Source organism: Heterocephalus glaber, unplaced genomic scaffold, assembly GCF_053883595.1.
Source record: "Heterocephalus glaber isolate CG9 unplaced genomic scaffold, H.glaber_assembly_v1.0 deba00000594, whole genome shotgun sequence".
In the NCBI taxonomy this organism is placed as follows: domain Eukaryota; kingdom Metazoa; phylum Chordata; class Mammalia; order Rodentia; family Bathyergidae; genus Heterocephalus; species Heterocephalus glaber.
Window position 1 is genome coordinate 34673813 of NW_028258151.1, and position 26194 is coordinate 34700006.

Here is a 26194-nt window from a genome sequence, read left to right on the forward strand (position 1 = left end):
TCTGTCTTTGGAAGGTGGGCATGGTGGTGCATATGTAATCTTAGCACTCAGAAGGCTGAGGGAAGATGATCACTGCCAGCTCAAGGCCAACCTGGGCTACAGAAGGTCCCTATCTCAAAAGAAAAAAACCAGAAAAAAAAAAATCCGCTTTTACAGAAGTGGGCCCTGCAGGAGAGGGATTTGGGGCTGTCCTGGCCTGCCCCCCCCAACATTGATCAGCGCTTAGTAAGTGCTCTGCTGGCTGAATGAACAGAAGGACGTTGCGTGGTCAGCTTGTGTTGAAATTTACTGCTGTCACACATGACAATGTCCCAGAGGTGGCTCTCAGTGACCCCCCCCCGCCCCCCCGTTTCCCCCAGCGGAGGGAAGGGCACATTTTTGGGCTACTTTTGCTCTGACTGATACACTTGGCTGCCTAACAAGCAGCAGAGAAGGAAGGGAGGTTCTCAGCGTCATCCCAAATGCTTGCCATTCCTCCCGATTTGCGAAATCCAGAGCTGCCGGTCTTTCGGGTTCACCAAGAGGTCGGCATCCGAGGCGAGAGGGGATCGCACGCAGGAGGCTCCCCGGGTGGTGCGGAGGGAACCCCCCTTCTGTGTACTTTACCCAGAGGCTTCTGTTTTGCTCCCAAGCGAAAAGCTGGCGTTTGTTGGAGAAAGTTCTCAGCTTATGTGTGTTTTGCAAAAAGAAAGAGCTCGTGTTGGCTTTAGTTTTGATTCTCCGGCAATCGCTCCTGCCTCTGAGCGGATTTCTGGCTCTGTGCAAGGCCTGCTCTGAGTGGGGGCTTCACGTTGTTTCTGTCTGAGAGGTGACTTCAGGACCATTCTTTGCGGCCTCTGGACTCCACCTGGCTCTGCTTCTGTCCGTTTCTGTTCCTGCGTGGGACGGCAGAGTCCCCACCTCTGGTCCCCAGTGTTGTCCCCGGGAGCTGGGGGTCCTGCAAGGGCCAGGTCGGCTTTGGGAGGGGCGGACACAGCGTGGGTGACACCCCCGCACCCCCCGCTGGGAGCAACCAGGGCTGTAGAGGGCAGAGCCCGCCCGTCGTGGCCCAGGCCCCTGCTGGGCATCGCTTCTGCCTCTGCTCCTCCCTGGGGTCCCCTTTGGCTTCGCCCCATGACACAGATTTGTGTCTGCATGTTCTGGAAACATCTGGAAGTCCTTTTCCTGTTGGTAAATCATGGCTCCTGTTAGATTTTTAAGGCCTTTCACATAAGTGGCTTCCTGTGTTGCCCGCCACGTGTCTGTGTGGCCCGCCACGTGTCTGTGTGGCATGGTGCCGATGACAGAGCCCTTGTGGACGCAGGCTTGCTTGGAAACGATGCCCTTGGTGCCCCTCAGGTGGGCTCCCTGCGAGCTGGGCCGTGTCCTGAGACTCATGGGCCCAGCTCGAGGTCAGGTGATGGCCAGGCTCACCATACGTTTGCCCAGTGGAAGGCTGGTATTTGAACCTGGGCAGCTGAGGTCCGGAATCCTGGTGTTTGACACCATGCCATACTCCTGGCCTTCGTGTTAGCAGGATTAGGAATGTCAGTCTTTTTTTTCAAAAAGGAAAAGTTTTCTTTTCCAAAATTCAAAACTAATACACACTGCAGGGAAAACTGGAAGCATGTTACATGCCTAAAAGCCGAAGTATGACCCTCATTCTGGGCCTGAGACGGGCTGTGGGTGCTGCGGCAGGGGACCCTTGAGTGCCTTGCACACTAACTCTTGCGCTTCGTGGGCCCCTTGGGCTGCAGTGGGATGGAGGGGGCTCAGGAGCTGAGTCCGCCCCGGTGGCAGGTGCAGGGCAGAGTCTGGACGGGGACCCGGGCTCCCGGGCACACTGTGCAGCTAGTCATACAGGAACCCCCTGGCACTCTGGGGAGTCGCTGGCATTCTGCTGAGCTGCGGGCACCTTCCCGGTGACACCTCGGCGGCCACAGGAGCCGCAGTGAAGCGGTGTCACCAGGCACCTTCCAGGGCCACAGAGGAAAGTGGAACCGACTCGGGGTGAAGGCAGAGTCGTGCACACGTTGTTTCAGTTCAGAGAACTTGAAACTTGTGGCAGGGATTCAGAGAAGGAAGTGGGGAGTCTCTTTCCTGCCCCTTTCTTTCCTCTAGAGAGGGGGTTAGGGTTAAAGAAGGAGGGGAGTCCCTGTCCCAGACAGCCGCCCCCCGCAGGCCCCGATCCTCAGGCCAGGCCGGGACACTGCTCTGCGGCAGCAGGGGAGGAAAGCATGGAGGACTCGGCCACCCCGCGAGCCCGGTTCCAGGCCCTGGGCCCCTGTGGGATGTGGTATGGGAGAGAGTTTGTGAGGGCAGGGAGGGCCGAATTCATATGGAAATTGAAAACTGGAGGGAACCTGATCCTCGGAAGCTGCTCTTTTCTCTGCCAGGCCAGGATCTGAGACCCAGCTGGGCACCCAGAGCCAAACCGCAGGGCAAAGACCGTGGAACAGGGAGAGAGGGCAGAGTCCCCTAAGCACGGTTCTTCTCTGTGGCGAGGCATTTCATTTTTAAAGATGGGCCCGGCCAAGGCGGTTCTCCTAGCTTCCTATCTGGGCGAGCGGGAGATTAGGAGGAACTGGAGAGGCCAGCAGAATCGGAATGGGTAGCCAGGCAGGAAGAGGAGAGGAACTGAGAAAAGGAGAAGCAGAAGCCCTTGGGCACCTCCGGGCCCCTGGGGAGCTTTGCAGACTTAGTTTCCAGTGAGTGCAGAAGTCACGACCTCAGCTGGTGTGGAAAATATTAACACAGCTCCGCATGAACAGCCTGTGAATACCCGGGTGTTCTCAAAACACCGGGGAGGTAATGTTAAACCCAGAGCACTCCGTTTAAGAAGACGAGCTGGTGTGATACCTACAGATCTCTCTCGTTTATTCATTTGTTGCTTAGGAAAGTATTAGCAGTGGCTGGATTGGTTGATCATTTATTTTTTGTTTTTTTGAGATAGTCTCGCTGCATAGTCCAGGTTGGCCTTGAACTCACGGTGATCCTCCTGGCTCAGCCTCCCAAGTCCTGGGTTTGCAGGTGTGTGCCACCATGCCCTGCTTGGATTGGTTGCTTGTTTATGGAACGTTGGCGAGCTGGCCTACCCCATTGCCTCTGAGGCCAGCCAGGCGTCCACAGGAACAAACCTCAGCCTGGGGTGGAAGGGACAGTTGTACCTAAGGGCGTCACTGTCCCAGTGCTGGGGAGCCGGTGGTTCAGTGAGAGAATGCATGAGAAAGTGCTTCAGAAGGACAAATCAGCCTGTTGTCCAGCGCTTGTCCCTCTCCCCAGGGAGCAATAGCAATCGTGGCAAGAACAGGGAATAAACATAGAATCTGCGGGTGAGGGGCGGCTGCTGGGAGCGGGCCCCTGCGAAGGTGGGGGCGCAGCCTGCAGGGAGACCGTGTGCCCGAGTCCACCTGGGGAAGAGGGCCCGGGGGAGGGGCACAGAGCCAGGATGGCCCAGCTTCCCGTGACCCTGCCCCGCCTTCTTGGGAAGTGCTGGCCAAGTCCCTGTCAGCCCTGAACCCATCCCGAGTCCAAAGGGCATCTCTGAGCCAGTTGAGAATGAGACGAGCAGTTCCGCCGAGTAGGGTAAACAGTGCACTGCCACCTGCCGCCCGCCTGCCTGCCGCTGCCGATGGCACCCTGGCTATTCACTGCTCGACCTTACTCGGTTTTGGAGCGATGCTGCCCTTCACCATGCCAAAGAACCCAATCTCGTTCGTAGCAGATTCTTGTGTAAAAATCAGTGTGGTGGGAGGAACGAAGTTTCATCAGATCACAAGGCAAATAAATCATCTTAAAATACAGTGCACACAGTGATCCCCATCTGCTGCTGGGGTGTGGGGGGGACACAAGCGTCTGTTCAGCAGCCCTGCCCTGCCGGCTGCTCCCCAGAGCGGAAGAGGTGTCACTATCTGATGGAGAAGCGAGGCACAGTGAATTGAGGGGCTCTGTGGAATGAAAAACCCATAGCCTGGAAACATGAGGGCCCCACGAGGGCCATGCGGAACAGCCCAAGGGACTCGGGATGCAGGGACTGCAGCAGATTTCAGTCTCTGGATGCAGCAGGCTCGCTCCGGGGTGTGGGTGTGCGGGAGAGCAGCCAGGATCGAAGCGCTTCTTCCTTGCTTTTCTGTCCTTGGCAGGTCTGGTTTGATTCACCATAGCAACGAGCATGCAGGGTGGGGGCCTCTGTGGGCTTTCTCGTCTGTGGCTGATGACCTGATTTTCGATGTGAACCTGCCCCTGCTGAGAATTTTTGCTCTGTGCCTTGTTCTACTGGGAAAATATCTGAACCGGGTGGTTGAGGGAGACTCCATTCTCTCCTGGCACTCTATCACAGCAGCAAATACCCTTCATTATTAGTGTTTGGAGGGCAGAACTGCTTTTTATGTTCTTCAATTAAAAGTGGGTCTAACATTTTCAAATGCAGAGGGATACTGGTCATTTAGGGTTGGAGGACAGGACCCTGAGCTGGTGGGAATGGCATGTGGTGGTTGCGATTGTGGTAGAAGTTTATTACTACCTGGGATAGAGGGACTTGGTTGCCCTGGGGTTGAAAGGATTAGCCACCCATCTGTTCACCCAACTTCTAGTTCAGGAAACTTCGGCAAGATTCTGAACAGATACCGTAACTCGCATTACAGTGACAACTCTTGAACTCTTGGTGGGTGTGGTGGGGCACCCCTGTCATCCCAGCACTGGGGAGGCTGAGGCAGGAGGATCTCTTTGAGTTGAAGGCCAGCTTGGCTGCATAGCGAGACCCTGTCTCAAAAAAAAAAAAAATTATTTTTTCCAAATCCCAGTAGTGCATGATTGTAAGAAAGCACTACCAAGGGGTTCTTGGCACAGTGCTGAGTATTGGGGTGTATTTTTCAGCCATCCTAGAAACACCCTGATATAGATACAGAGCCATATCCTACCCATGGGTAGGTGACAAAACAGAGTGAGCAGTTTCTGCATTCAGTTGTCAAATTCAAAAACCAATGATCAGTTTCTCCTGAATTCTTCTGATCTAAGTTCCTAGGTGTGTTGGTCCTATCCCTGCAAGATGACTTTAGATGCTAGACAGACGAATATTTATTTCAACAGTCACCTATTTCAATATGTGTTTGGAAGAAAATCCCACAAAGCGAATCTCATGGTTTCTTTGATTAGTACTGCAGAGGGTGAAGTTAAATTCAGTGCAGTAGAAAAATATGTGGGTCAGATCAGAGAGAAAGAACAGATCGTGCGTGGTGGCATGGTGGTGAGTGGCTTTAGTGAAATGGCCGTGTCTAAGCGCAATTGCAGGTATATGTTCCCAGGCGCCCTTCTGCCTTGACAGCTTCTCCCAGGGGACCTGTGCTGACCCCATCGGTCCTGTTTAGTCCCTTAGGCCCCATCCCCGTCGTCTCCCCCTTGGTGGCTTGTTCCCTGGTTAAACCTCCCCAGCTGTCTACCTCAGCCATCTGCTGTTCCTGTCCCAGGCCCCCCCCCCCCCGCAGATCTAAGAGGGGCCCAACCAGGCCCCCTGTGTTTGGGAGGGGACTGGACGCTGCGGGCTGTAGCTGACTTGCTGTGAGGAGGCGGAGTCTGGTCGGAAGAGGCGGTCACGGGGGCGGGGCATGACTTGGGAGGGTTTATCTCCCCCAGCTCCTCCCTGGTCTCTGCTTCCTGTCCACCAGGCGGTGAGCAGCTCTCTTCCGCCAGGCCCTTCCACCACGGCTTCCTGCTTTGGGGTGAGCCCACTGTGCAAGCACTGAGACTTCTAACCCTGCGAGCCAGATGAGCCTCCTCCTCCCAGGTGTGGGTGTCCAGTTGTGTCCCTGCCCTGAGGAAGGGACTCAGGTGCCACCCCAGGTCAGACTCCCCTGGGATCGCTGGAAACGGTGCTTCTATGACGGTGGCCTTCTCCACAGATGTGCCCACCTGCTGTCCTACTCTGTCTGAGGTGTTTAAAAAAAAGGTGGCCCTGGGGGTGGAACCCAGGGCCTTCACACTGAGCTACATCCCCAGTTCTTTTTAATTTTTATTTGGATATGGGGCCTCACCATGTAGCCCAGGCTGGCCTGGAACTCTGATCTTCCTGCCTCAGCCTCTCAAGTAGTTGTGATTACAGGTGTGCAGCACCATACCTAGCCCACCCCTGGATTTTTTTTGGTACTGGGGATCAAACTCGGGACCTTGTGCTTTCAAGTCAGGTGCCAGAACCACTGAGCTAAATCGCCGGCCCCACCCTTGGATTTTTTTAACTGCACAATTCAGTTTTTTCATCTGTAAGGTGGAGAGAGAACATGTATGTAAAGTACGTAGCACAGGGTGTACTGTACACTTTTATTTTTTTATTTCTCAAGAGAGGGTCTTGTTGTGTAGCCCAGGCTGGCCCTTGAACTCTCAAAGATCCTGCTGCTTCAGCTTCCTGAGTGCTGGGATTACAGGCATGTACCACCACACAAGGGTGACAGGGTTGTCTTATATTTCCAGTTGATTCACCCACTTTATAGATCTTTAGGATATTACATTTAAGACAGCTTGCAGCAGTTCCTGTATATTGCAAAATTATACCTCAAACATACTAAACTCTTTTGAAACCATGAAGGAAAAAACTCTAAATTTTAAAAACTTGAAATAAGTGTCTAAGGGACTTTAAAATGTGAAGACCTTCAGTACCTTTCTGGGTTCTGTGTTCCCAGTTTATTTTTGCAGCATTAATGATTTCAGCTGTCCTCAATATTAGCAGGTTGGAGCACTGGACTAATTTCTGCATGGTTATATTTAGAGTTTTACTTGAGAAGAATCATGTATGTCATGTCCAAATTGTTAATTACCCAGCAAGGGACCCAAATTCATGTATGCTGCTGAGGTTCTAAGCCATAACTGGGTGTGGTGGTACACAGTAATTCCAGCACTGGGGAGGATGAAGCCGGAGGGTTGCTGAGAGTTCCAAGCCAGCCTGGACTACGTAATGAGTTTGGTACATTATACAAAGCGGCATTATTTAGGCGGCAGCAAATCCTCTCTTCCTATCTGTTCTGAGAACCTGGGGACCATGTGCAGCCTTTCTGAGCCCTGGGCTTACATTAATGCTCCCTTTCTCCTTGTAACTGAGAGGGTTGGTGGTGAAGCTGGCGTGGAAGAAACGAATCAGTGTTTGCAGTTTGGGTGCAACCATGACGGTCAGGGTCAGCGTGACTGTCAGGGGGACTTTGAACCTTCGCCCCCGGGCGCTGTCTCAGAGGTTTCACTGACTGGTGTTTGATGTTCTCTAAAGCAGTGTGGCATCATCTGTGGGGTTTTTTTTGAGGATTACAGGGCACATGTTGAAATATTACACGTGCCTGGCCCAGCAAAGTGGGAGGCGGTGCTGCCTCTCAGGAAGCTCCTGGGTGTGTGCAGGTTTGGCTTTTTCAGGAAGCACAGAAGTGGCGCGGGGTGGGGGTGGGGGACTTAGACGGGTGCTCCTTGCTCACAGGGAGAACATAAAGCAAAGCCAAGAGTTGGGGGTGGTGGTGCATGTTTGAAGGAGGCCGAGGGAGGAGGATCTTGAGTTTGAGCCCAGTGTGGACAACTTAGTGAGACCCTGTCTCAAAATAAATGACAAAACGGCTGGGGATGTAGCTCAGCGTGAAGGCCCTGGGTTCAATTCCTAGTAAAAAAAAAGGGGGGGGGGGAAGGAGGGCCGAGGTTTGTTAAATCTCCAAGACCGTTTGGCCTTGTTCACAACCAGCAGCTCTTTTCTACCTCTTGCGTCTCTCCCAGAGCCCTGCAGCAGGACACGATGCGCCTCTGCCCTGCGCCAAAGCCCCTGCCTGCTTCCTGCCTTCTTCCCCCGCGTGGGCCAGCCCTGTCCTGGGTCCTCCCTGGCCTCAGTGCCTCACCCAGCCGGGCTCTCGTTTCCCCCGCTCCTCCTCGGCTCGGAACCTCCCTTTCCCTTTTCGCACAGCGACCAAGTGCATGTGCTCGGTGGGGAGTTGGCGCATGCGTACCGCATAGCTCAGCGCCCCCCCCACCCCCCAAGCATCAGATTCATTCATTTATCTTCTAAATCCTTAGCGAGTTAATTATCATACATGCAGACTAGCGACAGACTACCGGGCCCAAACAGCCTACTGAACCGTGACACTCAGTCAAGGTGCACTTAGACACCTGGCAGCCTGAGTGAGCCCCTGCCTCCGCCCTGGCTCAGCTCAGGAAGGGCCTAAGGTCCCTCGTCCCCGGCCGCCTCCCCTCCCCCTTACCAGATGCACCGAGGTCGGGACGTGGCCACTCGACCTAGGCTCCAGTGTGTTCATCTGCTTGCTCCTAGGGTGGCACTGGTGGTCAGCTGTGTTCTCTGAGCCATGGGAAATGGGACCAGGCTCCCCGACCCACGCTGGGCACAGGGCCTGCTGGGGGGCTCGGCTAGAGACACTGGTGTCTGACACCTTCTGTCTCCTAAGGGCGGGCTTCACTCTTGCTCTTTATAGTCTGTGTTCTTGTCTTATCTTGTTATTGTGGTTGTTGTTATTGTTATTATTATTATTTTGGTTTTTTGAGACAAGGTCTCACTGTGTAGCCTAGGGTACTTTCAGCAGTCCTCCTGCTTCAGCCTCCCGAGTACTGGGACTACAGGCATGCTCCACCACGCGTGGTTGTTGTTTTATCTTTTTTTTTTGGTATTGGGGATTGAACTCGGAACCTTGTGCTTTTGAGGAAGGTGGCGCTGTCTTCTCTTTTTAAAGAAATTATAGTCTTATAGAAGATGACAGTGTCTTTTCTTTGTTCTTTCAGAAGCACCTAGCACAACATTTTGTACAAGAAAGTCTTTTGCAGATATCCATAGAGTCAAATTGGAAGCCAGAGGTGGTGGCACATGCCTGTGATCCCAGCACTGGGGAGGCTGAGGCAGGAGGTTTCACCAGGAGCTAGAGGCCAGTCTGGGCTCTATAGTGAGTCCAAGGCCAGCCTCAACTGCCTACCGAGACCTTGTCTCAAAAACAAAGCAAAATAAGAGTCAAGTTGGTTTGGAGTTACTGTGGGCGAGGGATGAGATCAGAGAGCGCTTGTGTTAAAAGCCCTTCTTTTCTTTTCATTCGTGTGTTCTGTCTTCTTCCTTATCTTTTAGCTTCCATTGTTACTTCCTTTTGGATTGAGGAAGTGCCAGGCTACTTCAAAGAGTTGACTTCAAAGCCCGGTGGCCCAGAAATCCTCACCACTCAGGGTCAGAGCTCCCGGAAGACCCTGTGGCGGTTGCATTTAAAGGCTTTCCCCTGCAAAATTCTATTTTTACTTAAAGCCCCTTTAATGGGAAGGGGGAGGGTTACAGAAACATCTGCTTCTTAAAAAAATCAAGTATAAGCCACTGCATTTCCAAAAAATTTATGATACTCTTTAAAAAAACAACTCTGATTTTATAGTTGGTACAAAAGAACAAGTCTTTTTCTCAAAAAAAAAAAAAAAGACTTGTGCTGCTTTGTCCTAGTTCTGGGAGCTTAGGGTGCAACTGTGGCTCCCCCTGGCCTGGCAGGCCCCGGGAAGTGGATGGAGAGGTTGGGAGCTCAGGGTTTGCAGAGCCTGGGCTGTCAGCACCTCAGGACAGGCCCTGAGGTCCGGGGCTTCACAGTGGGTACAGTGTGGTGGCGAGGATGCTGGCTTCAGCGTGGGGAGTCCCGGGAGGCTCTGCTTGTCCCGGAATCCGAGGGCTCAGGGGTTTGGGACGGTGCTGGAGACTTCTAGGCATGCAGGGGGCCTGGAGCCCAGACTGCAGTCCCTGCAAATCCTGGAAACAACGCTCATCTTGTTGTCCTCAGACCTGGGAAGGGCAGGGAGATAGAGTAGATAAATTTAGGGGCAATAAAGCTTGGAATATAGATGCTTCTTAGTGGTTACCATGCTTGTGCCCAGTGCCCAGCGGGAGTCTGAGCCAAGGTTTTAACTTAAGAAGAGAGGTACACAGCCGGGCCAAGGTTTGACCGTTGAGTTTCGTTCGTTACCCCCTGGGCGTCTACAGACCCAGCCTGAGATCCCTGTAAAAATCTGCCCTTCCAGTTTCTCATTCGAGAGAATCCATGCAATACTTCCCTTCCAGAATCTGGCTTATTTCACTGACACGATGGCCTCTAGTTGTATCCATTTTCTTACAAATGACACAATCTTTTTATTCTTTATGGCTGTATAATGCTCCATTGTTAGTCTATGCCATGTTTTCTTTATTCATTCAACTATTGCTGGACACCTTGGCTGTTTTCATTGCTTAGCTGTAGTAAAACACTGTTATGCAGACTTTAATTTTGGGGGCCTGTACTGAGGAGTGGCATAGCTGGATCCAGTGGTAGCTCTATTTTTAGTGTTTTTGAAGACCCTCCATACTGATTTCCATAACGGCTGTACTAGTTTACATTCCCACCAGCAGTGTAAAAGGTCCTCCCTCCTTCTTTTCTAGGATTTCTTGTTTGTATTATTTAAAAAAAAATTTTATTTTATTGGTACATTTTAGGTATACAACATAATGATGTCAATTCATCATTGGAAATCTTGTTTTTATTCTTGATGACACCCAATTTGACTGGGGTGAGATGGAAGTTTTGATTTGCTTTTCCCTGATCTCTGAAGAAGTTGAATCTTTTTCACTTGTACTTTCTGTTTCTGAAAGTGTCCAGTTTATGTGCCCATGTAGTGACTGGGCTATTCATTTTCTCTGATATCACATTTTTGTGTTCTTTATGTATTCTCGATATTAATCCTCGGTGGGAAGAGTGGCTGGCAAAGAGTTCCTCCCATTCAGTGGGCTGTCTCTTCACTTTGTCTCTTGTTTCCTCTGCTGTACAGAAGCTTTGTAACTTGATGTGGCCCCATTTTTGGTTTTTGCTGTTATTTCCTGTGCTATTCTAGTCCTGTTCAGGAAGTCTTTGTCTGTGGCTATGGCTTCAAGTGTTTCCTTTATGTTTTTTTCTACCAGTTTCAAAATGTCAGGTCTCAGACCTAGGCATTTGGTCCTTTTGAATTGATTTTTGTACAGGGTGAGGGATAGGGGTCTAACTTTGGTCTTCTACATATGGACATCCAGTTTTTCCAGAGCCATGTGTGGAGGAGAAAGCTTCTTGTTTTGTGGGTGAGAAACCCGAGCCCAGGTTGGATGGATTTGCCATAGCTTGCTAGTGTTGGGACTTGGGCTGGGTCTCAGGCCTTTTGTTATGAACAGATCTTAACTTTTTCACGTGTACACTGTGTGGCCACTGATGAACTGGATAATTCACATGCAGGGTTAACCTTCGCTACGTCCAGCATCCCGGATTTACAGACGAGACAGGCTAAGCTGAAAGGAGATGGTAATCCACCTCTAGTCAGGCCTGCTCCGGAGCCTGTGTGCTTACCCAGTAGGCACACAAAAAACTGCTTGGAGCGGCCTCCTAACTCCTGTCTCCACAGAGTGCCCAATCCATCTGGTTTTTAAGTTGTTTGTCAAACATGTGCAGCATATGTGGAGAAGCCAGCAGGGCACTGGGTGAGGTGAAGGTGGGCCGAATGCCATCTTGGATTTGGCCAAAGGGAAGGGCACGGGGCAGCAAGGTAGGGAGTGACATTTGTTGGCCCCAGCTCCGGGGTCCCTTCCTGTGAGAAGCTGCCCAGTCCCCCTGGGCAGAGTCGATGACTCCCACAGTATCTCATGCTCTGGCTTCAGCACTTCCTGCCATGCTGTATCTCCTTTGGACCCAAAGGCTAAGAGTGAGCACTGTGTTTCTTTGGCTTTGTACCTCAGCATGGTGCCTGTTGGGGTCACTCAGCAAACGTTGGATGAGTGAATGAATGAATGAGTGGATGGGTACAGACCTGGATTACCAGTGATTTTCAAGCTTCATTTTGCCAAAGAATTCCCTGGGGAGCTTGCTGATGACCCAGACTCCTAAGCCCTGTCCCATCAAGATGGGGATCGGACCCCAGAATCTGAATGTCCCTGTCCAGGTGTTTCCAACGCAGGTGGTCTGCAAGCCACACTTGGCAGCAGCTGTGGCTGGCACAGGTGCCAGACCTTCTGGAATAAAGATGGGAATGGAACGCTAAAAATGGCTCTGCATTCATTTGCCTGTGCTCTGTGGCCAAGTTCCCTTCCTGTGGGCGACAGGCCCGGATGTGGCCAGGTCTTGGCCAGGGAAAATGGGCAGCATCTTCTCTGTGGTGCCTGGAACAGCCCGAGTTGGTGGTGAGCTGCCAGTTGGGCAGAGGAAACTTTGCGGCTCTTTGAGGCCTGGCAGGACCTGTGTTGGCCGGGTGAGGGGACTGGCAAAGAGGGAGCCCACTCCACATGGGGCTTCGAGCTGGCCATGTCATGGCTTGGCTGTACCTGGATGGCTGCTGTGGCCACTGCCACGGTATATGTGGCCCTCTCTTCTCTAAATAGCCACCTCCCAGTCAGCTGTCATATTGGTTGGTTGCCACACATGTGTGGCTGCTGTTCAGGGAGGCCTCTAAGAAGACAGAATCTCGACGGGCTGTGGCCAGGGCTTCAGGGGGGATGGGAGAGCTGGCCTCACCCTACTGCCCTCTGCTCCTTGCAAGACTTGGAGCAGGGTTTGGGGCCCAGGGCTTGCTTCACCCTTGGTAATGGGTGGAGGGAAGGAATGGAGCCTCTGAGGCGAGCTGGTGGCTTGTGCCCTCCCAGGGCAGGTCCTCCCCGGCCCTGCGCCCGCAAGTATTTTGGTATTGAAAAAAAGATTTTGTTATCAAACCCTTAATTTGCAAATCTCAGGCTGGCTGAGTGTTGGCTTCCAGCAAACCACACCCCCCGAGTGTAAATGTCTGGGTATCTGCGCTTCACTTTTTCCACTGGCGCTTGCACGATGGGTGTGTGCATGTGTGCGTGTGCTTGTGTAGCTGCGCGGAGCCCCGACCTGGGCCCGAGAGGGTGACAGTCGCTCTGGCCAGGCAGTGTGCAGCCTCCGGAGGCCAGGGAAAGCATTTATGGGCTGCGTGGATGATACTTACATTCGCTGGTGGGAAGTTCTCTGATCCTCGTGTGGACCCGTAGTCCTGAGTAGTGTGGGGATTCAGGGCTCCTGAGCCAGTTTGGAATCTTCGAGGTCAAAGGTATTCGGACATGGCAGGAGACTGCGATTTGCGTCTCCCCTCCCGTTCTCTGAGGTGTGCACCCCTAGGGAGCCGCTCTTCCCCAGTAACCAGTGCAGGGTGACAAAGCATGCGGGGTGAGGAGAGCCATCCGAAGTGCAGCAGGTACACTATAACTGTGTGCAGTTTTCGTTTGCAGTGAAAGAAAAACAACCCCAAACCAGAGCCTCCCAGGTGTAATGGCAGCAGAGGCAGCGCGCAGGGTCCCATACCATAGAACAGAATATGAAGTGTTTACTGAATAGTTTCACATTTCTCCTCACTGCTAACTACTCACTTGTCCAGGATTGGAGTAGCATCAAGAAAAATAGCCATCGAAAAAAAAAAAAAAAGAAAAATAGCCATGCTAGCTGGGTGTGGGGGTGCACACCCGTCATCTTGGCACTCGGGAGGCTGAGGCAGGAGGATCACCAGAGACGATGGCCAGCCTGGACTACATAGCAGGACCCTGTCACACAGAACAAAACAACAAAATGAAACAAAACGAAGCAAAGAGAAAGAGAAACATCTCCATACTGACTGCCAAGGCTGTGACTCTCCCCAGCGAGTGTCTGTGAATCTGGGGTTTCTTCATCTACCTCACCACCCAGAAAACCAGACTGTACCAATGTGAAGGCAGAGGCAGAGGTGCCAGCCCAGCCCTCTTCATTTAGTGAGACGTGAAGAAAGAGAGTTGTGAAAATCTGAAACGATGACCCCGCTCTTCTCACTCTTGTGTGCCGAATACATCACTTTTCGGGTCGGGATTATTTGTGATGGGATAGGTTTGTTATAAACAAAGGCTCCTTGGTAAACATAAATAGGTTCTAAGGCCAGAAAGCTGAGGAGGCACCGGGTGGATGGAGCCTGGGGCTTGTGGGGGACAGAGTGGTCTGGCGGCCCCCCGGGCTCCCTTCTGGGTGGACGACTGCGTTTGTTCAGCATCCCCGTGTGCGGCTCCGTGTGTCCAAGTGCAAGCAGAGGGCCGTAAGGTGCCAAGCTAGTTTCCTCCAGCCCTGGCATTTCCCGTTCTTTTTGGGGTGGGGCGGGGTTGAGCTGATGCGTTGTGCTGATGGGTAAACCGAGGCTTGCTGCTCGAGACCCGAGGCGGTGACTTTGGTCCCCGGTTCCCGGGCTGTCTGGCACTTGTAGCACAGGATGACAGGAGCGACTTTCCTTGGCACCTTTCCTGGGATTTTCGGAGCAGCAGAGGTCGTTGGCTTTGTCCCCTGCGTCTCGGGACCGACCAGTTGGCCTGCAAGGGGTGCTGCACATGTTTGTTTCCGTGGCTTCTCTGTACCTTCCTGCGGCTCTTCTCCGAGCGACCTTTATGTCTTTAAGAAAGGGATGCGTGTGAATGTGTGAGTGTGCGTATGTGTGTGTTTGTGTGTTCGCGTGTGTGTTCCCCACTTTGAACCATGAAATGTGTTGAAATATGTTTTTTTAACCTGAAAATATTTCGGGATCATTGTGCCGCTGGGAAACTGCAAACCTGTAGTAGAAAATGGGCAAAAATTGGCTTGAGAGGATTGAATGCATAAGTACCGACTGTGTGCTGAGCACCTTACGTGATGCAGTCATGATGATGATGATGATGATAATAATAATAATAAAGAAATACATATTATGGTGATTGTTTTACTTTAGCAGCTTTGGTAGTTGATTTGTACAGCTCTCCTTCTACCATTTATTTTATTTTTGGTACCAGGGATCGAATTCTTGATCTTGCCTTTGCGAAGCAGGCGTTGGAACCACTGAGCTAAATCCCCGGCCCTTCTACCATTTATTCGGCAACTGCCATGCACCTTCCGTGACCTTCCGTGTGCCAGGCACTGCACAGATTCCTGCGTCCTTGGGTTCTGGAGGTCTGCAGACTGAGAGCAGACTGGGAAAGGAAGGAAGGGACAAGGAAAAAAAAGAATAGAAAGAAAAAATGGAAATGAATCTTTGTAAATAAGGAGGGGAAGAGGGGTCCATGGGAGGGGAGGGGAATGAGAGAAAAAGAAGCTAGATGTATCACGTAGAGGTGCAAATTCCCTGTGATGAATGTGATTAGTGTATACTGAAAATGTATCAATAAGTGTTTTGCTTCAGAAAAAAAGTTAACAAGTTTAAAAAAAAAAAAAAAAGGCTTTGCCAAGTCGCTCCCTGTGTGTGCAGCAATGTCCCTCCCACTCTGGAGCAACTGCCTGTCTCTGGGGACCCTGGTGACTGACAGCGATGACAGCCAATCCTAGCATGGTCTTCTCATCTGGGGTCCAGGTGGCCAAGCAGGCAGGGATCTCCCCGGTCCTGTCACTTTGCCAGTGAGGGGCTCCTGAGTGCGCTCCTGTAGCCCGGTGAGCTGTGAATCACTGGTCTGTGGCCGTGGAATGGCCTCGGCCCGGGCCATGATCTGCTGTGGGCTCCCGGTGATGGTGCCGTGGCTCCATCTGTCCCAGATGACCGAGACGTGTTGACTTGGCAGATGGGCCTCAGTGCCCCTGCTCCTGGCCATGAGATCCTCCGTAGATCTGGGCACCGGGAGTCTTTGTTCTTGGGGGTCTCATGGGCCCTGGCTAGGGGGCGGGTATCAGTGGGATTCCAAGTCCCTTTTGTGTTCTGCAGGGGCTGCCCACAGTGGGCACATTTGAGCCCAAAGATATCTCCTGCCTTCCTCCCCATTTCTTCCCCCCTCCCCTCCCCTCCCCTGTGGGTTCTACCCTGAGTCCTGTTGTGTTTGGCTCTGGGTGACATTTAGTGAATGCTTTTTACATCCTGGCACTGTTATATTAAGAACATTTATGTGGTGCTGGCATCAGCTAAGTCAGCGGATGCGCTCTGCTTTAGTGACTCCATAAAGAGTTTATCATCTATTATTTATTCAGGTAACACACTTGTGTCACTTAATTTCAATGTTACTCCATTTGTCATCCCTGGTCAGTGTGTCGTGTGGCCAGGAAGGTCATCTGCTGGCTCTGAGAACTGCTTTCAGCATTTTAATTTGGGCTCCTCACTCATGCCCAGATGCTTGGTAAAATCTTGGTTTGTTTTAAATTGTAAGCATGTCAGAGACATTAAAAATTACCTGTAACCTTGCAGAGAGACCCTTGTTAATAGGTTAGCTCATTGAGACAGGGTCTCACTGTGTAGTTCAGGCTGGCCTTGAACTCACTATGTAGCCCAGGCTGGCCTTGAACTTGCAGAGATCCTCCTGCTTCAGCCTCCCCAGTGCTGTGATTACAGGAGTGTGCTACCATGCCTGGCCAGTCTCCTCTTGTTTCTCTCCCCTTTTGGTAACATTAGGCTGGGAGGCAGGGACCCCCCTGCCCAGGGCTTCGAGCCAGCCGGCTGAGTGCAGGGTCTTCACCCCGGCTGCACAGTGGGGCAGCCACGCAGGACCCCAGGCACCGTCATGAGGATGAGGACAGCATAGTAATGGTCTGAGTCTCAGCTCCCCGTGAGGCCAGCCCCGCTGTGAGGAGAGTGGAGTCTGTGGATCCACAGTGCGCTTTCACCGTGGTCCTGTGCCGACCTGGAGCAGTGGCAGCCACACTGGTTCTGGGTGTCCCCAGATGCCGCCCATCTCCCCTTCTCCTTGTGTGCTCCGTGGGCTGCTGTGGGCTTCACTTCCGCCTGTCCCCTGCAGGTACCAGGGAGCAGGTTTTGGGGTGCTGCCCTTGGCGGGAGCTGAGCCAATGGCCTCTTCAGAGCCGGAGCCCCGGGGTCTGTGCTGCCCTGTCCTGCAGAGAGCGTATGTGTCATGGCATCCAGGTGCGCACAGCCTCTCGTGTGGTCCTGCCCTGTGGGGGTCACCTGGGCTGCAGCCTCCTCTCAGCCTGTGTTCCGGGGTTCAGGGCCGTGACCTCTGCCTGCCTGGGGCTCCTTAGCCTTCTGTCAAAGCTCCTCCTGGCCAGAGGCAGAGGCTGGGGCGGGGCTGTGCTGGGGTATCTGGTCCTGGCTGCATGGCCTTGGGCCAGCCTTTCCAGTGTTCGCACCCGAGTTCTCCATTGGTGGAATGGACGTATGCCTATGTTGGGTGTGGTGGTGCACCCCTGTCATCTCAGCCCTTGGGAGGCTGAGACAGGAGGATCGTTGTGAGTTTGAGGCCAGCCTGGGTTACATAGTGAGTTTAAGGCCAGCCTGAACTACATAGTGAGACCCTGTCTTAAAGAAAGAAGAAGGAAAGAAAGAAAGAAAGAAAGAAAGAAAGAAAGAAAGAAAGAAAGAAAGAAGCAAGTAGAGTGCAGCTAAGAGCATACCGAGCTCGAGGACTGCTCCTGGGATTAAGGGTGTGGGAAGAGGTCCCTGGCGTGTAGGAAGAGCCATGTAAAAGTCTGCTAAGGCCTGATGTCATCATTCCTGTCACCAGACGTTTGCATGTTTTATTACTTCCAGGAGGGATTATGGCTGGAGCTGTGGGTGGGCACGTACTTAAAGACCAGGGTCCCAAGTAGAGCTCTTCAAAGCCTCTGGCAGGAGGGGTCTTGTTCGGCTGGGGTGCTCGGTGGCCGAGGGAGGGAGAAGTCCCCTGGCCAGCTGTCCTCACCAGGCCCTTCTCAGAGCTGGGCGGGGCTGGCCTCCTCCCCCAAGTGATGGGCACGCGGCTGTTTGTGTGACCACCGTGCCCTTCTGGGCCAGGCTGGACCTTTTGTCGCCACAGGGGATGGAAGCTTTCCCGGGTCACCTGGCTGGGAGGGCCAAGATCAGAATCTTGACCCATGCTGCTGTTTAGGGTGACGTCATGTACCTACCCAGAGGAGCTGCAGGCTGTGTCCAGGCCGGGCCGGAGCTGGGCTCTCCTCCTAAAGCCCTCACGTCCCAGCTTCTGATTTCCAAACAGCTTGGTGCCTGGTGGCTCCAGAGAAGCACCAGCTACCCGCGCTCTGAGGCTCTGGTGGGAATCGTGTGCGGGCCAGAAACTCCCGCCCTGTGATACTCAGGTGCTCTGTCATCGGGAGGGAGAGTTACCAGCCAGGAACAGAGGGGACCCCGGAGAATCTTCCACCAGAGCCACCTTGGTCCCCACGCTTGCTCAGGGACCCGTACTGAGTGACATCCCCAGCTCTTTTTAAAAGTTTGAGACAGGGTCTTGCTAAGTCATTAAATTGTCCAGGCTGGCCTGGAACTCACAGTAATCCTCCTGCCTCAGCCTCCTGAGTGCTGGGATGACAGTGCAGTGCTCAGAACCATCCCTGTTGTGGGCAGTGAGCGTGGGAGCAAGAGCCTGAGGGTTTTTCTTTCGGGCTGGCTCACTTAGCAAGGTGTCTGCAAGCCCACCCAACAGTCTCCTCCTTTCTAGTCCAGCATAGATCATCATTTATGTGTCCATGGGCCATTGTAAACACTTCGGAATAGTGTTCAGAATAGAGCCGTGCTGAGTGTGGGTAGGTGGGCAATGCTGGGTTCCGAAAGCACTTTTCCCGTCTGCATTTTCAGTGTTGATGCTACCGGTCGTTTTCTGCTTCCTTCCAAGTGACCTCGTGACCTTTTCCCTTCCACCCAATACTGTGACATGTAGCGCATGTTTTGTTTCTAAGTCACACCTGCATTCCCAAGATGAGCCAACTCGGCTGCAATAGATTGCTTTCCTTCATTGCTGGATTTATGTTTACTAAGATTCTGTGTGGGAACTTTGCATTTATGACCATGCACATAGTTGACCTATAGCTTTCCTTCCTCATTTTGTCCTGATCTGTTTTCGTGTCAAGATTATATTGGTTTCATGGCATGAGGAAATCATCATCATCCATAAACATTTTTTAATTTATGGGACAGGATATTTCTATGTTGTTAAAGTGCCCAGGCTGGGCTCTGATTGGTGCTCCTCCTGCCTCAGGCTCCCGAGTGCTGGGATCAGAGGTGTGCGTCACCACAAAAATTCTAGGCCAAGAGGGCAAGTGAGATCTTGTCTCAAAATAAAAAAGAAAAAGTGCTGGGGTTAGCTGGGTATGGTGGCAGAGTCCTGTAATCCCAGCACTCGGGAGGCTGAGGCAGGAGGATTGGTGTCAGTTTGAGGCCAGTTTGGGATACACAGTGAGTTCAAGGGCAGCCTGAACTACATAGTGAGACCCTGTCTCAAAAAACAAAACAAAAAATTTAAGACTTCCTAATAATTTTATTCATGTTTAAAAAATTTTATTTAGGGCTCTTACAATATTTAATTTATCAAGTGATCTCTTTTATTTTTTAGAATAAATTTTATTTTATCTCTATCCCCACTCAAGCTCCCTCCCCTCCCTATGTGCAAAAGCTTTGATTCTAGTTTTTTCTTCTATTTTCACCTCTCTTCCTTCCTTTCTCCGTCCCTCCTCCCTGTTCCCCTTCCCATTTGAACACTTTCTTCCCGTTTCCCAATATCTATTATATTTCAGTCCTTATTTCCACTTTGGGTTTCTCATGCCAGAGAAACAATGGGGTATTTACACGTGTGTGTCGGCTTTAATTCACTTATATCAAGTGATTTCTGTTCTGCAATAAGAATGGGAAGCCCTGACTGCTGGTGTCCCCCGCAGCCCCGGCCTCCCGGAGAGGCGCCCTTGGTGATGTGTGAGATGTGTGCTGGACACAAGGGGTGTGACAGACACTCCGCGGGGCTGCAGGGAGCAGCGTGAGCCACGGTCCCTCCGCCCCCAGCGAGCAGGCGGCCTCCAGTTCGGGTCCCCAGTGGGTCGCTGGCTTGCCAGTGAGATGGATGCGGGGAAGCGGTGGGAGCATTTACCCCATCTTGTCCCTCTTTAATCCCATTTGCATCTCGGCATCTGACACTTGGCAGGGCGTCAGAAGCCACAGCGTGAGCGGGGAAGATTTTTCTTTGAACAGCGGGGAACAAGTAAAAAAAAAAAAAAAAAGGAAAAGAAAAGTCCCTGATACTTCATTTGTTAAAACAGAGAAAAGCAGAAAATTCCCTCTTCGATTCTGAGCACAGTGTCACCGAGAGCTTGTGGCAGCTCCCCTCACCGGAACTTCTGGGCCACGGCGAGACAGTAGTGGTGTTGACCCTGAGCGGGGGACATGGCAGTGACAGGGTTGGGGTTGAAGTCAGTCCGCGTGGGTCTGTTGTCAGCCAGGACCTCGAAGCCCCTGCGGGAGACATGGGCGGGGTGTCTCACCCCACCTTCAGCAGAGCACGACCCCACTTCCGGGCAGAATTTGGGGATCCTGGTAGTATAAGGTGGGGAGGGCTCCGGTGCCAATTTCCCCTGAGATGCGTCCAACCTGAGACCGCACGGGCTGTCGCGCAGGGTACAGGGTGAGGGGCCAGTGTCTTTGAGGTGGCTTCGTGGCCTTGGGGATATTTGGGGCCCACAGAAGGAAGGCCTTTCGGATGCAGCTGCCCCAATGCTAGGTTTCGGATTAGACTTGGGTCAGCTTCAGGGAGGACGGACAGGTGGGGACGTGGAGCCCGGGCTTCCTGGCCGCCTGGTCCTACCCTTTCCTGGGCAGCCGTGGGCCAGGCTGGAGGTGGCCTGGCTGCCTTTGAACCCGAGCCCAGCCTGGGCCTCGAGGGCTCCGCCTGTGGGGGGAGACAGGCTGGGAGCTCCCAGCGGAGCACTGGGGAGTGCAATCACTTGTGTCTTTTAAAAAATTTCCCCCATTTGGAGTTGTCTGTGGAAGCAATTAGGGAGATCACAGGGCCGTTTCTGATCGCCTTTGCTGTCCAGTGTCTATTGAGAAAACCCGAAGACAGTCGGCCGGGCAGGGGACGGCTGGGCACACAGAGTCCCGTTGTCTCTGCAGCGTGCCCTCGGACAATCTGCCTTTTAGTCAAGTTGCAGCCTGTGGAAGGAAATGAAAAGCGTTTTATTAGATGGCAAAGAAAGATGAACTGGACTTAGGAGACTTGGAGAATTTTAGCTTTTTCTTTGTTATTGCAAACTTGGGAAGAGGGCGACTTTTGCTATAATGCAATTTATTTGCACAATGTGGTAATTATTGTTGGTGGTTCATAATGATCTTTCTTTTTATTTTTTTGAGACAAGGTCTCACTGTGTAGTTCAGGCTGGCCTTGAATCCCCTATGTAGTCAGGCTGGCCTCGAACTCATGGTGCTCCTCCTGCCCCAGCCTCCTGAGTGCTGGGGTCATAGGCTGCACCACCACACCTGGCTAGGGGCTGAGTTTTGTAAACTCCCTGCAGTTCATAGAGTGTCAACATCTGTTGTGTCTTTTGTGTGTTGACTTTGTCTTCCCTGAAAGCCCACAAAGCAAAGCAAGGGACTTGCGAATGTCACCAACAACATGCTTCATAGAACAGGGCCCAGACCTGCACTCAGGAGGCTGAGGCAGGAGGATCACTGTGAGCCTGGGTGACATAATGGGTTCAAGACCAGCGTGGAATATAGAAGAAGACCCTGTCAAAAAGGTTTTTGTTTCTAATTTCATAGTTTTTTGAGATAGGGTCTTGCTACATTGCCCAGTCTGGCCACAGATTTACTCCTGGGCTCAAGTGATCCTCCTGCTTCAGCCTCTTGAGTAGCTGGCACTACAGACAGGTGTCATAATGCTGAGCTTACATTTTTAGATGGCTGCAAAAAAAATGCAACCAGAATGATGTTTCACAATGGGGGAAAATGACAGGGACACACGTTCAGTGGTTGTGAATTCAGTGCCTGCCTGCTCGTGTCCTTGCGCCTCAGCAGTGCTGGCTATGGCTGCTGGTTTCCCGAGCCCTTTCTCAGTGACGCTTGTGTTCACGTGGTGGCTGGAAGCTATCAGTCTCCAGCGTTGCCCATGTTTTAGGGATGCCCTTTTTCTTTTGTTTTGTTTTTTGTTTTTTGAGACAGGGTCTCGGCTATGTAGCCCAGGCTGGCCTTGGACTCTTGGTGATCCTCCTACCTCAGCCTCTGAGTGCTGGGATGCCAGGTGTGTATCGCCATACCCTGCTATACCCTTTATTTAAAAAAGATTTTGGGTTTTTTTTAAAGAGAGGTTTAGACTCACAGCAAAATGGAAAGCGAGTTACAGAGAAATCCCATACGTATATCCCGGCTACTTTCTCATAGTTATGAAAATTAGCACTGTCCACCAACTCGTGTCTGATACCCATTGCTCAGGTTCAGCCTGTTACTGGTGACCGCTGAACAACCTCAGGTGGATGCCACACTGGTCCCTCGGCCCTGTGCTTGGTGTTGGGCAGTGGGAGGGCAACGCCCCCCTTGGGTCTGTCTCCTGTCCTGCCCTGCATGGGTTCATCCAGTCACCAAGCCCGCAGGGTGTTCCTGCTGTGCTGTGACAGACTCCCGAGGCCAAGCCACTCTGGGGGTTGGAGGTGGGTCTCATCTCAGGCTCTGGAGTCTGGGTCTTCCAGGACCTGGTGTGTGGTGGAGTCGCGTCCCGTGGGATTTTTTTTGAGCCAGGGACTCACTATGTAGCCAAGGCTGGCCTCTAACTCATGGCAATCCTCCTGCCTCAGCCTCTCGAGTGCTGGATTACAGATGTGCACCATCACGCCCGGCGCCTGTGGGAGTTTTGGCTACATGAACTGCACTCAAACTATAGCACAGAGTAGGGGAACCCAGGGCTTTCGGACTCTGCCCTGATTAACATGGTCCCCGTTCCAGTCTGTCCTGGTCCCGCATCTCCCCCACCCCCATCTGTGCCCTCCACTCCTCCGTGCAGCGGGCACTGCTGTGAGCCTGGAGGACCCTCAGTGACTCTGGGGCTCTGTGGAGGCAACAGGACCTCGGGAGGCCTCTGGGACTGGTGCCCTCCACTCCTCCGTGCAGCGGGCACTGCTGTGAGCCTGGAGGACCCTCAGTGACTCTGGGGCTCTGTGGAGGCAACAGGACCTCGGGAGGCCTCTGGGACTGGTGCCCTCAGCCCCTGCTGGATGTGGCCTGTGGAGAGCGGAGCCGGCCAACCTGGGACCTGGGACGGATGCAGAGATGGGGACAGGAAGGTGTGGTCTGTGGGTCCCTTGGCTGGGTATAGGGCTCTGGCCCAGAATGCGGCAGCCTGGCCAGTGCTGTCCACACTCGAGGCAGATGGGCCGGGTGGGCAGTGGGGAGCTTTCCAGATGGCTGTGCCAGGTCCTGTGTGGGAAATGCGCCTCACCTGAGCATCAGGACTCGGCCCGCTTTGCTCCTCAGGGCTTAGGAGTGGGCAGGGTGGGAGCACAGTGGGGAGGAGGAGGAGGAGGGAGTTCAGGGCCAGGTGGGTGTTCCCTCGGGCACTGGCTGGAAGTCTCTGCCTGAAAGGAACTGAAAGGAAGAAGTTCACAGTGGCTGTCACTGCGCACATCAGTGGCAGGTGCACTTGGATCGCGGGCCCCACGCTCTGCTGTCTCCAGGGCAGCCGGACCGTGACTGCACGTGACGCAAGGCTGGTTCAGGAAAGTCGGCTTCTCTCCGACCTCCCTGTGCTCAGGTTTGACAGAGGAAGCCAGCAGTGTGGCTGGTGTGTTGCTTGGTAACGGCCCTTTGTCCTCAGCGTTGGGTGACAGACAGCGAGGCTGACACTCAGGTGCAGCTAATGGCTTGATTATGGCCAGATAAGGCAGACAAATTAAAAACATTTTGAAAATCTTTGAAAAACCAAAATTAGTATTTAAAAAATTCTAGGCAGCTGAGCATAGTGGTGCACACCTGTCATCCCAGCACTCAGGAGGCTGAGGCAGGATGATCGCTGAGTTCAAGGCCAGTCTGGACCACATAGGAGCCCCTGACTCAAAAATAAAAAATGCTAGTGTCCTTGATTTTATTTTATTTTAATATTTTTGGGTACTGGGGATCAAACTCAGGACCTTGCGCTTGCGAGGCAGTCGGCCGAACCACTGAGCTAAATCCCCGGCCCAGTTTCCTTGATTTTAAATATGTAGTCACAATTTTCAGAAACGCCATGGTCAGAGGAAGGGCGCGGTGTGGGGCTGGGTTCCGACAGTGCGGCCGGCCCGGCCGGCACCCGGGCACAGTGCGGTGTGGGAAAGGGTCCCGGGCATCGGTGAGGATCCTGGTTCCCTCAGTGAGAGCGGCTGGGTCGAGCTGCCGCTGCGAGCCCTCCTGAGGCTCCCTTTCTTCCCTCGGCCCGCACTTGTTTTCCATTTGCATTCTGTGGTGCTCCTTGGCTGTCCTGGCAACGAGCTTTAATTTTGTTTGCTTTAATTTTCACTTTAAACATTCCCTACCCAGATCCGAGTTTTGAGAGGCGAGGAAAGCGCTCGCCCGAGTGTGCCGCACACACATGGGGCACCCGGCGGCTTCTGCCTGGGCCACGCCGGTCACAGGCGCAGCTGGGGAGCACATGCCGCGTGCGCACACACGCACACACGCACATCAGAGGAGTTCGAGTCTGCACGGAACGTCCTTCCTTCCCTCCTGCCTCAGCCTCCCGAGTGCTGGGAAGAGGCTGCACCCCTCGCCGCCGTTGCCTGCTGTCTGTGCCCTGGGTCCCCTCGGTCTGGGGCCGGCCGTGCCTGCCTTTTGCTCCGTGGCGAGCAGATGCCAGGGCCTGCGGCCGCCCAGGTGCCGCACCTGAGTGTGGATTCTCAGTGACAGCGCGGGGACCCTCGTCACCGGGGAGCATCCTGGCGTCTCCTGATCGGTGATCTCCCTTGGGGGCCAGGTTTTCGGGGAGTTGCTGGAGAATTTCCCAAGGGAAATGGCGAAGGCGCTCCCCGTGCTCCAGGCCCGTAAAACGCGATCCGATCCTGAACAGATCCCCGAGCGAGCGTGCCTTGGAGCGGTTCTCCTTTTGGTTTGCTGCGTCGGGGAGTAATAGCTGCTGTCAGATGGTGTGTGGGCCTGGCGGGGCGAGGGGCTCCGGGTTCCACAGTGCTGCTCAGTCCCTGCCACCCTGGAAAGCGGGACGGGCGGGCTCCCCGGTGACCTGAGTCCAGGACAGCCTGGCCCTCCCGTGCAGGGGCTCAGGTCCTGGCCTCAGGGTGCAGAGCTGGCTGGCATCTTCGCTTCCTCGCTTCATGAGCCGCACTTCCAGGCTTTTTTCTTCTTTCATATTTTTAAAAATTGTTTCAGCACATGTTTGCGGTGCACAGTGATGCATTGCTCCCGGGAGCTGGAGCATTCGCGTATCACGTCTTAACCCTTGTAGGTCCCCTCCTGTCCCCTGCATCTCTTGGTCTTTTTCCCTTTTGCAAAAGATCTCTGTCCCTTCTCACCATCTCTTATTTTGCTCCTTATTTACACTTTGTGTAAGAGAAACCATGTGCTATTTAAGCCTGTGTCCGATTTAGTTTACTTCACGTTGTGGTATCAAATCTCAAAGTGCATCCATTTTCCTACAGATGACAAGCTTATCCTTCTTTATGGCAGAATAGTACTCCCCTTCGTGTTGACTTCAAATGCCCGCACCCCTGCTTCCTGTCCCCCACACTCCTTGGCACCTGGTCTCACGGTCACTCTCTAGGGTTCCCATGGGACTGGCCCTGCAGGAGGCCCCAGCCAGTGCCCGGGAGAGGTGGCCCAGGCCTCCTTGCTTGTTCTCCCTGGTGACCCCAGGACTCTTGCATATCCCTTGTTAGTTTCCCTTAGCTCCTTAGCTCTTCCCACAGCTTTGAGAACGACCTGACAGGCTCCTCCCCCTCCCTGCTGGGTGTGACTCTGTGCCTGCCAGGGTCCTGGTGAGCTCTGGATCACAGGCTGACCCAGCAGCCTGTTCTGTCTGCCGCTGTAGAGGAGGGAGCGACTGGAAGACAGCTGCCAGGGCCTGTCACTCAAGGGGAGGGTCTGGTTCCAGCTGTGGGCTTTGATGCTCCAGAGAGGGTTGTAGAGAGAGTCAGGGTAGCCAGGCAGCTGACTGACAGGACTGCAGCAGCTAGAGCACCGGTACCATCTGATTGATTGATGATTGATTGATTGAGACAGGGTCCCTCTGTGTAGCCCAGGCTGGCCTTGAACTCAGAGCACTCCTCCAGCCTCAGCCTCCCGCGTGCCGGGATCACAGGTGTGCGCCCCCCGCCTGTCACATTCTTTTCACCTGTCCCCTTGTCCCTGGGCCAAGCTCAAGCCCTGTGACCGTGGGCCAGGGGCTCCCCCAGGGCCCTTCTGTCAGTGGGGTTGCAATTCCTGTCGCCCAGGGTTCCCACGGGTTCACAGAGGAGGAGCCGGGGACACTTGCTTCCTCTCCTGCTTGGACCCCGGGAGTCACTCATGGCGGCAGCGGGGCTTTTTCTGCAGAGCCCAAGCCATTGCAGGGCAAGGCCAAGGTCCTCTTCCCGCCACA

The 26194-nt window shown here is 53.3% G+C and overlaps 1 protein-coding gene across 1 annotated transcript in view; it reads left to right on the forward strand.

The window, feature by feature from the left end:
- Window positions 1-434: 434 nt before the first annotated feature.
- Ptprj (protein tyrosine phosphatase receptor type J) overlaps window positions 435-26194 on the forward strand; it is a 71391-nt gene continuing 45631 nt past the window's right edge. Inside the window, exon 1 of the mRNA XM_021264152.2 lies at window positions 435-524. Coding sequence (XP_021119811.1) covers window positions 462-524 — 63 coding nt within the window. The 5' untranslated portion in view covers window positions 435-461. The remainder of the gene's footprint in view (window positions 525-26194) is intronic.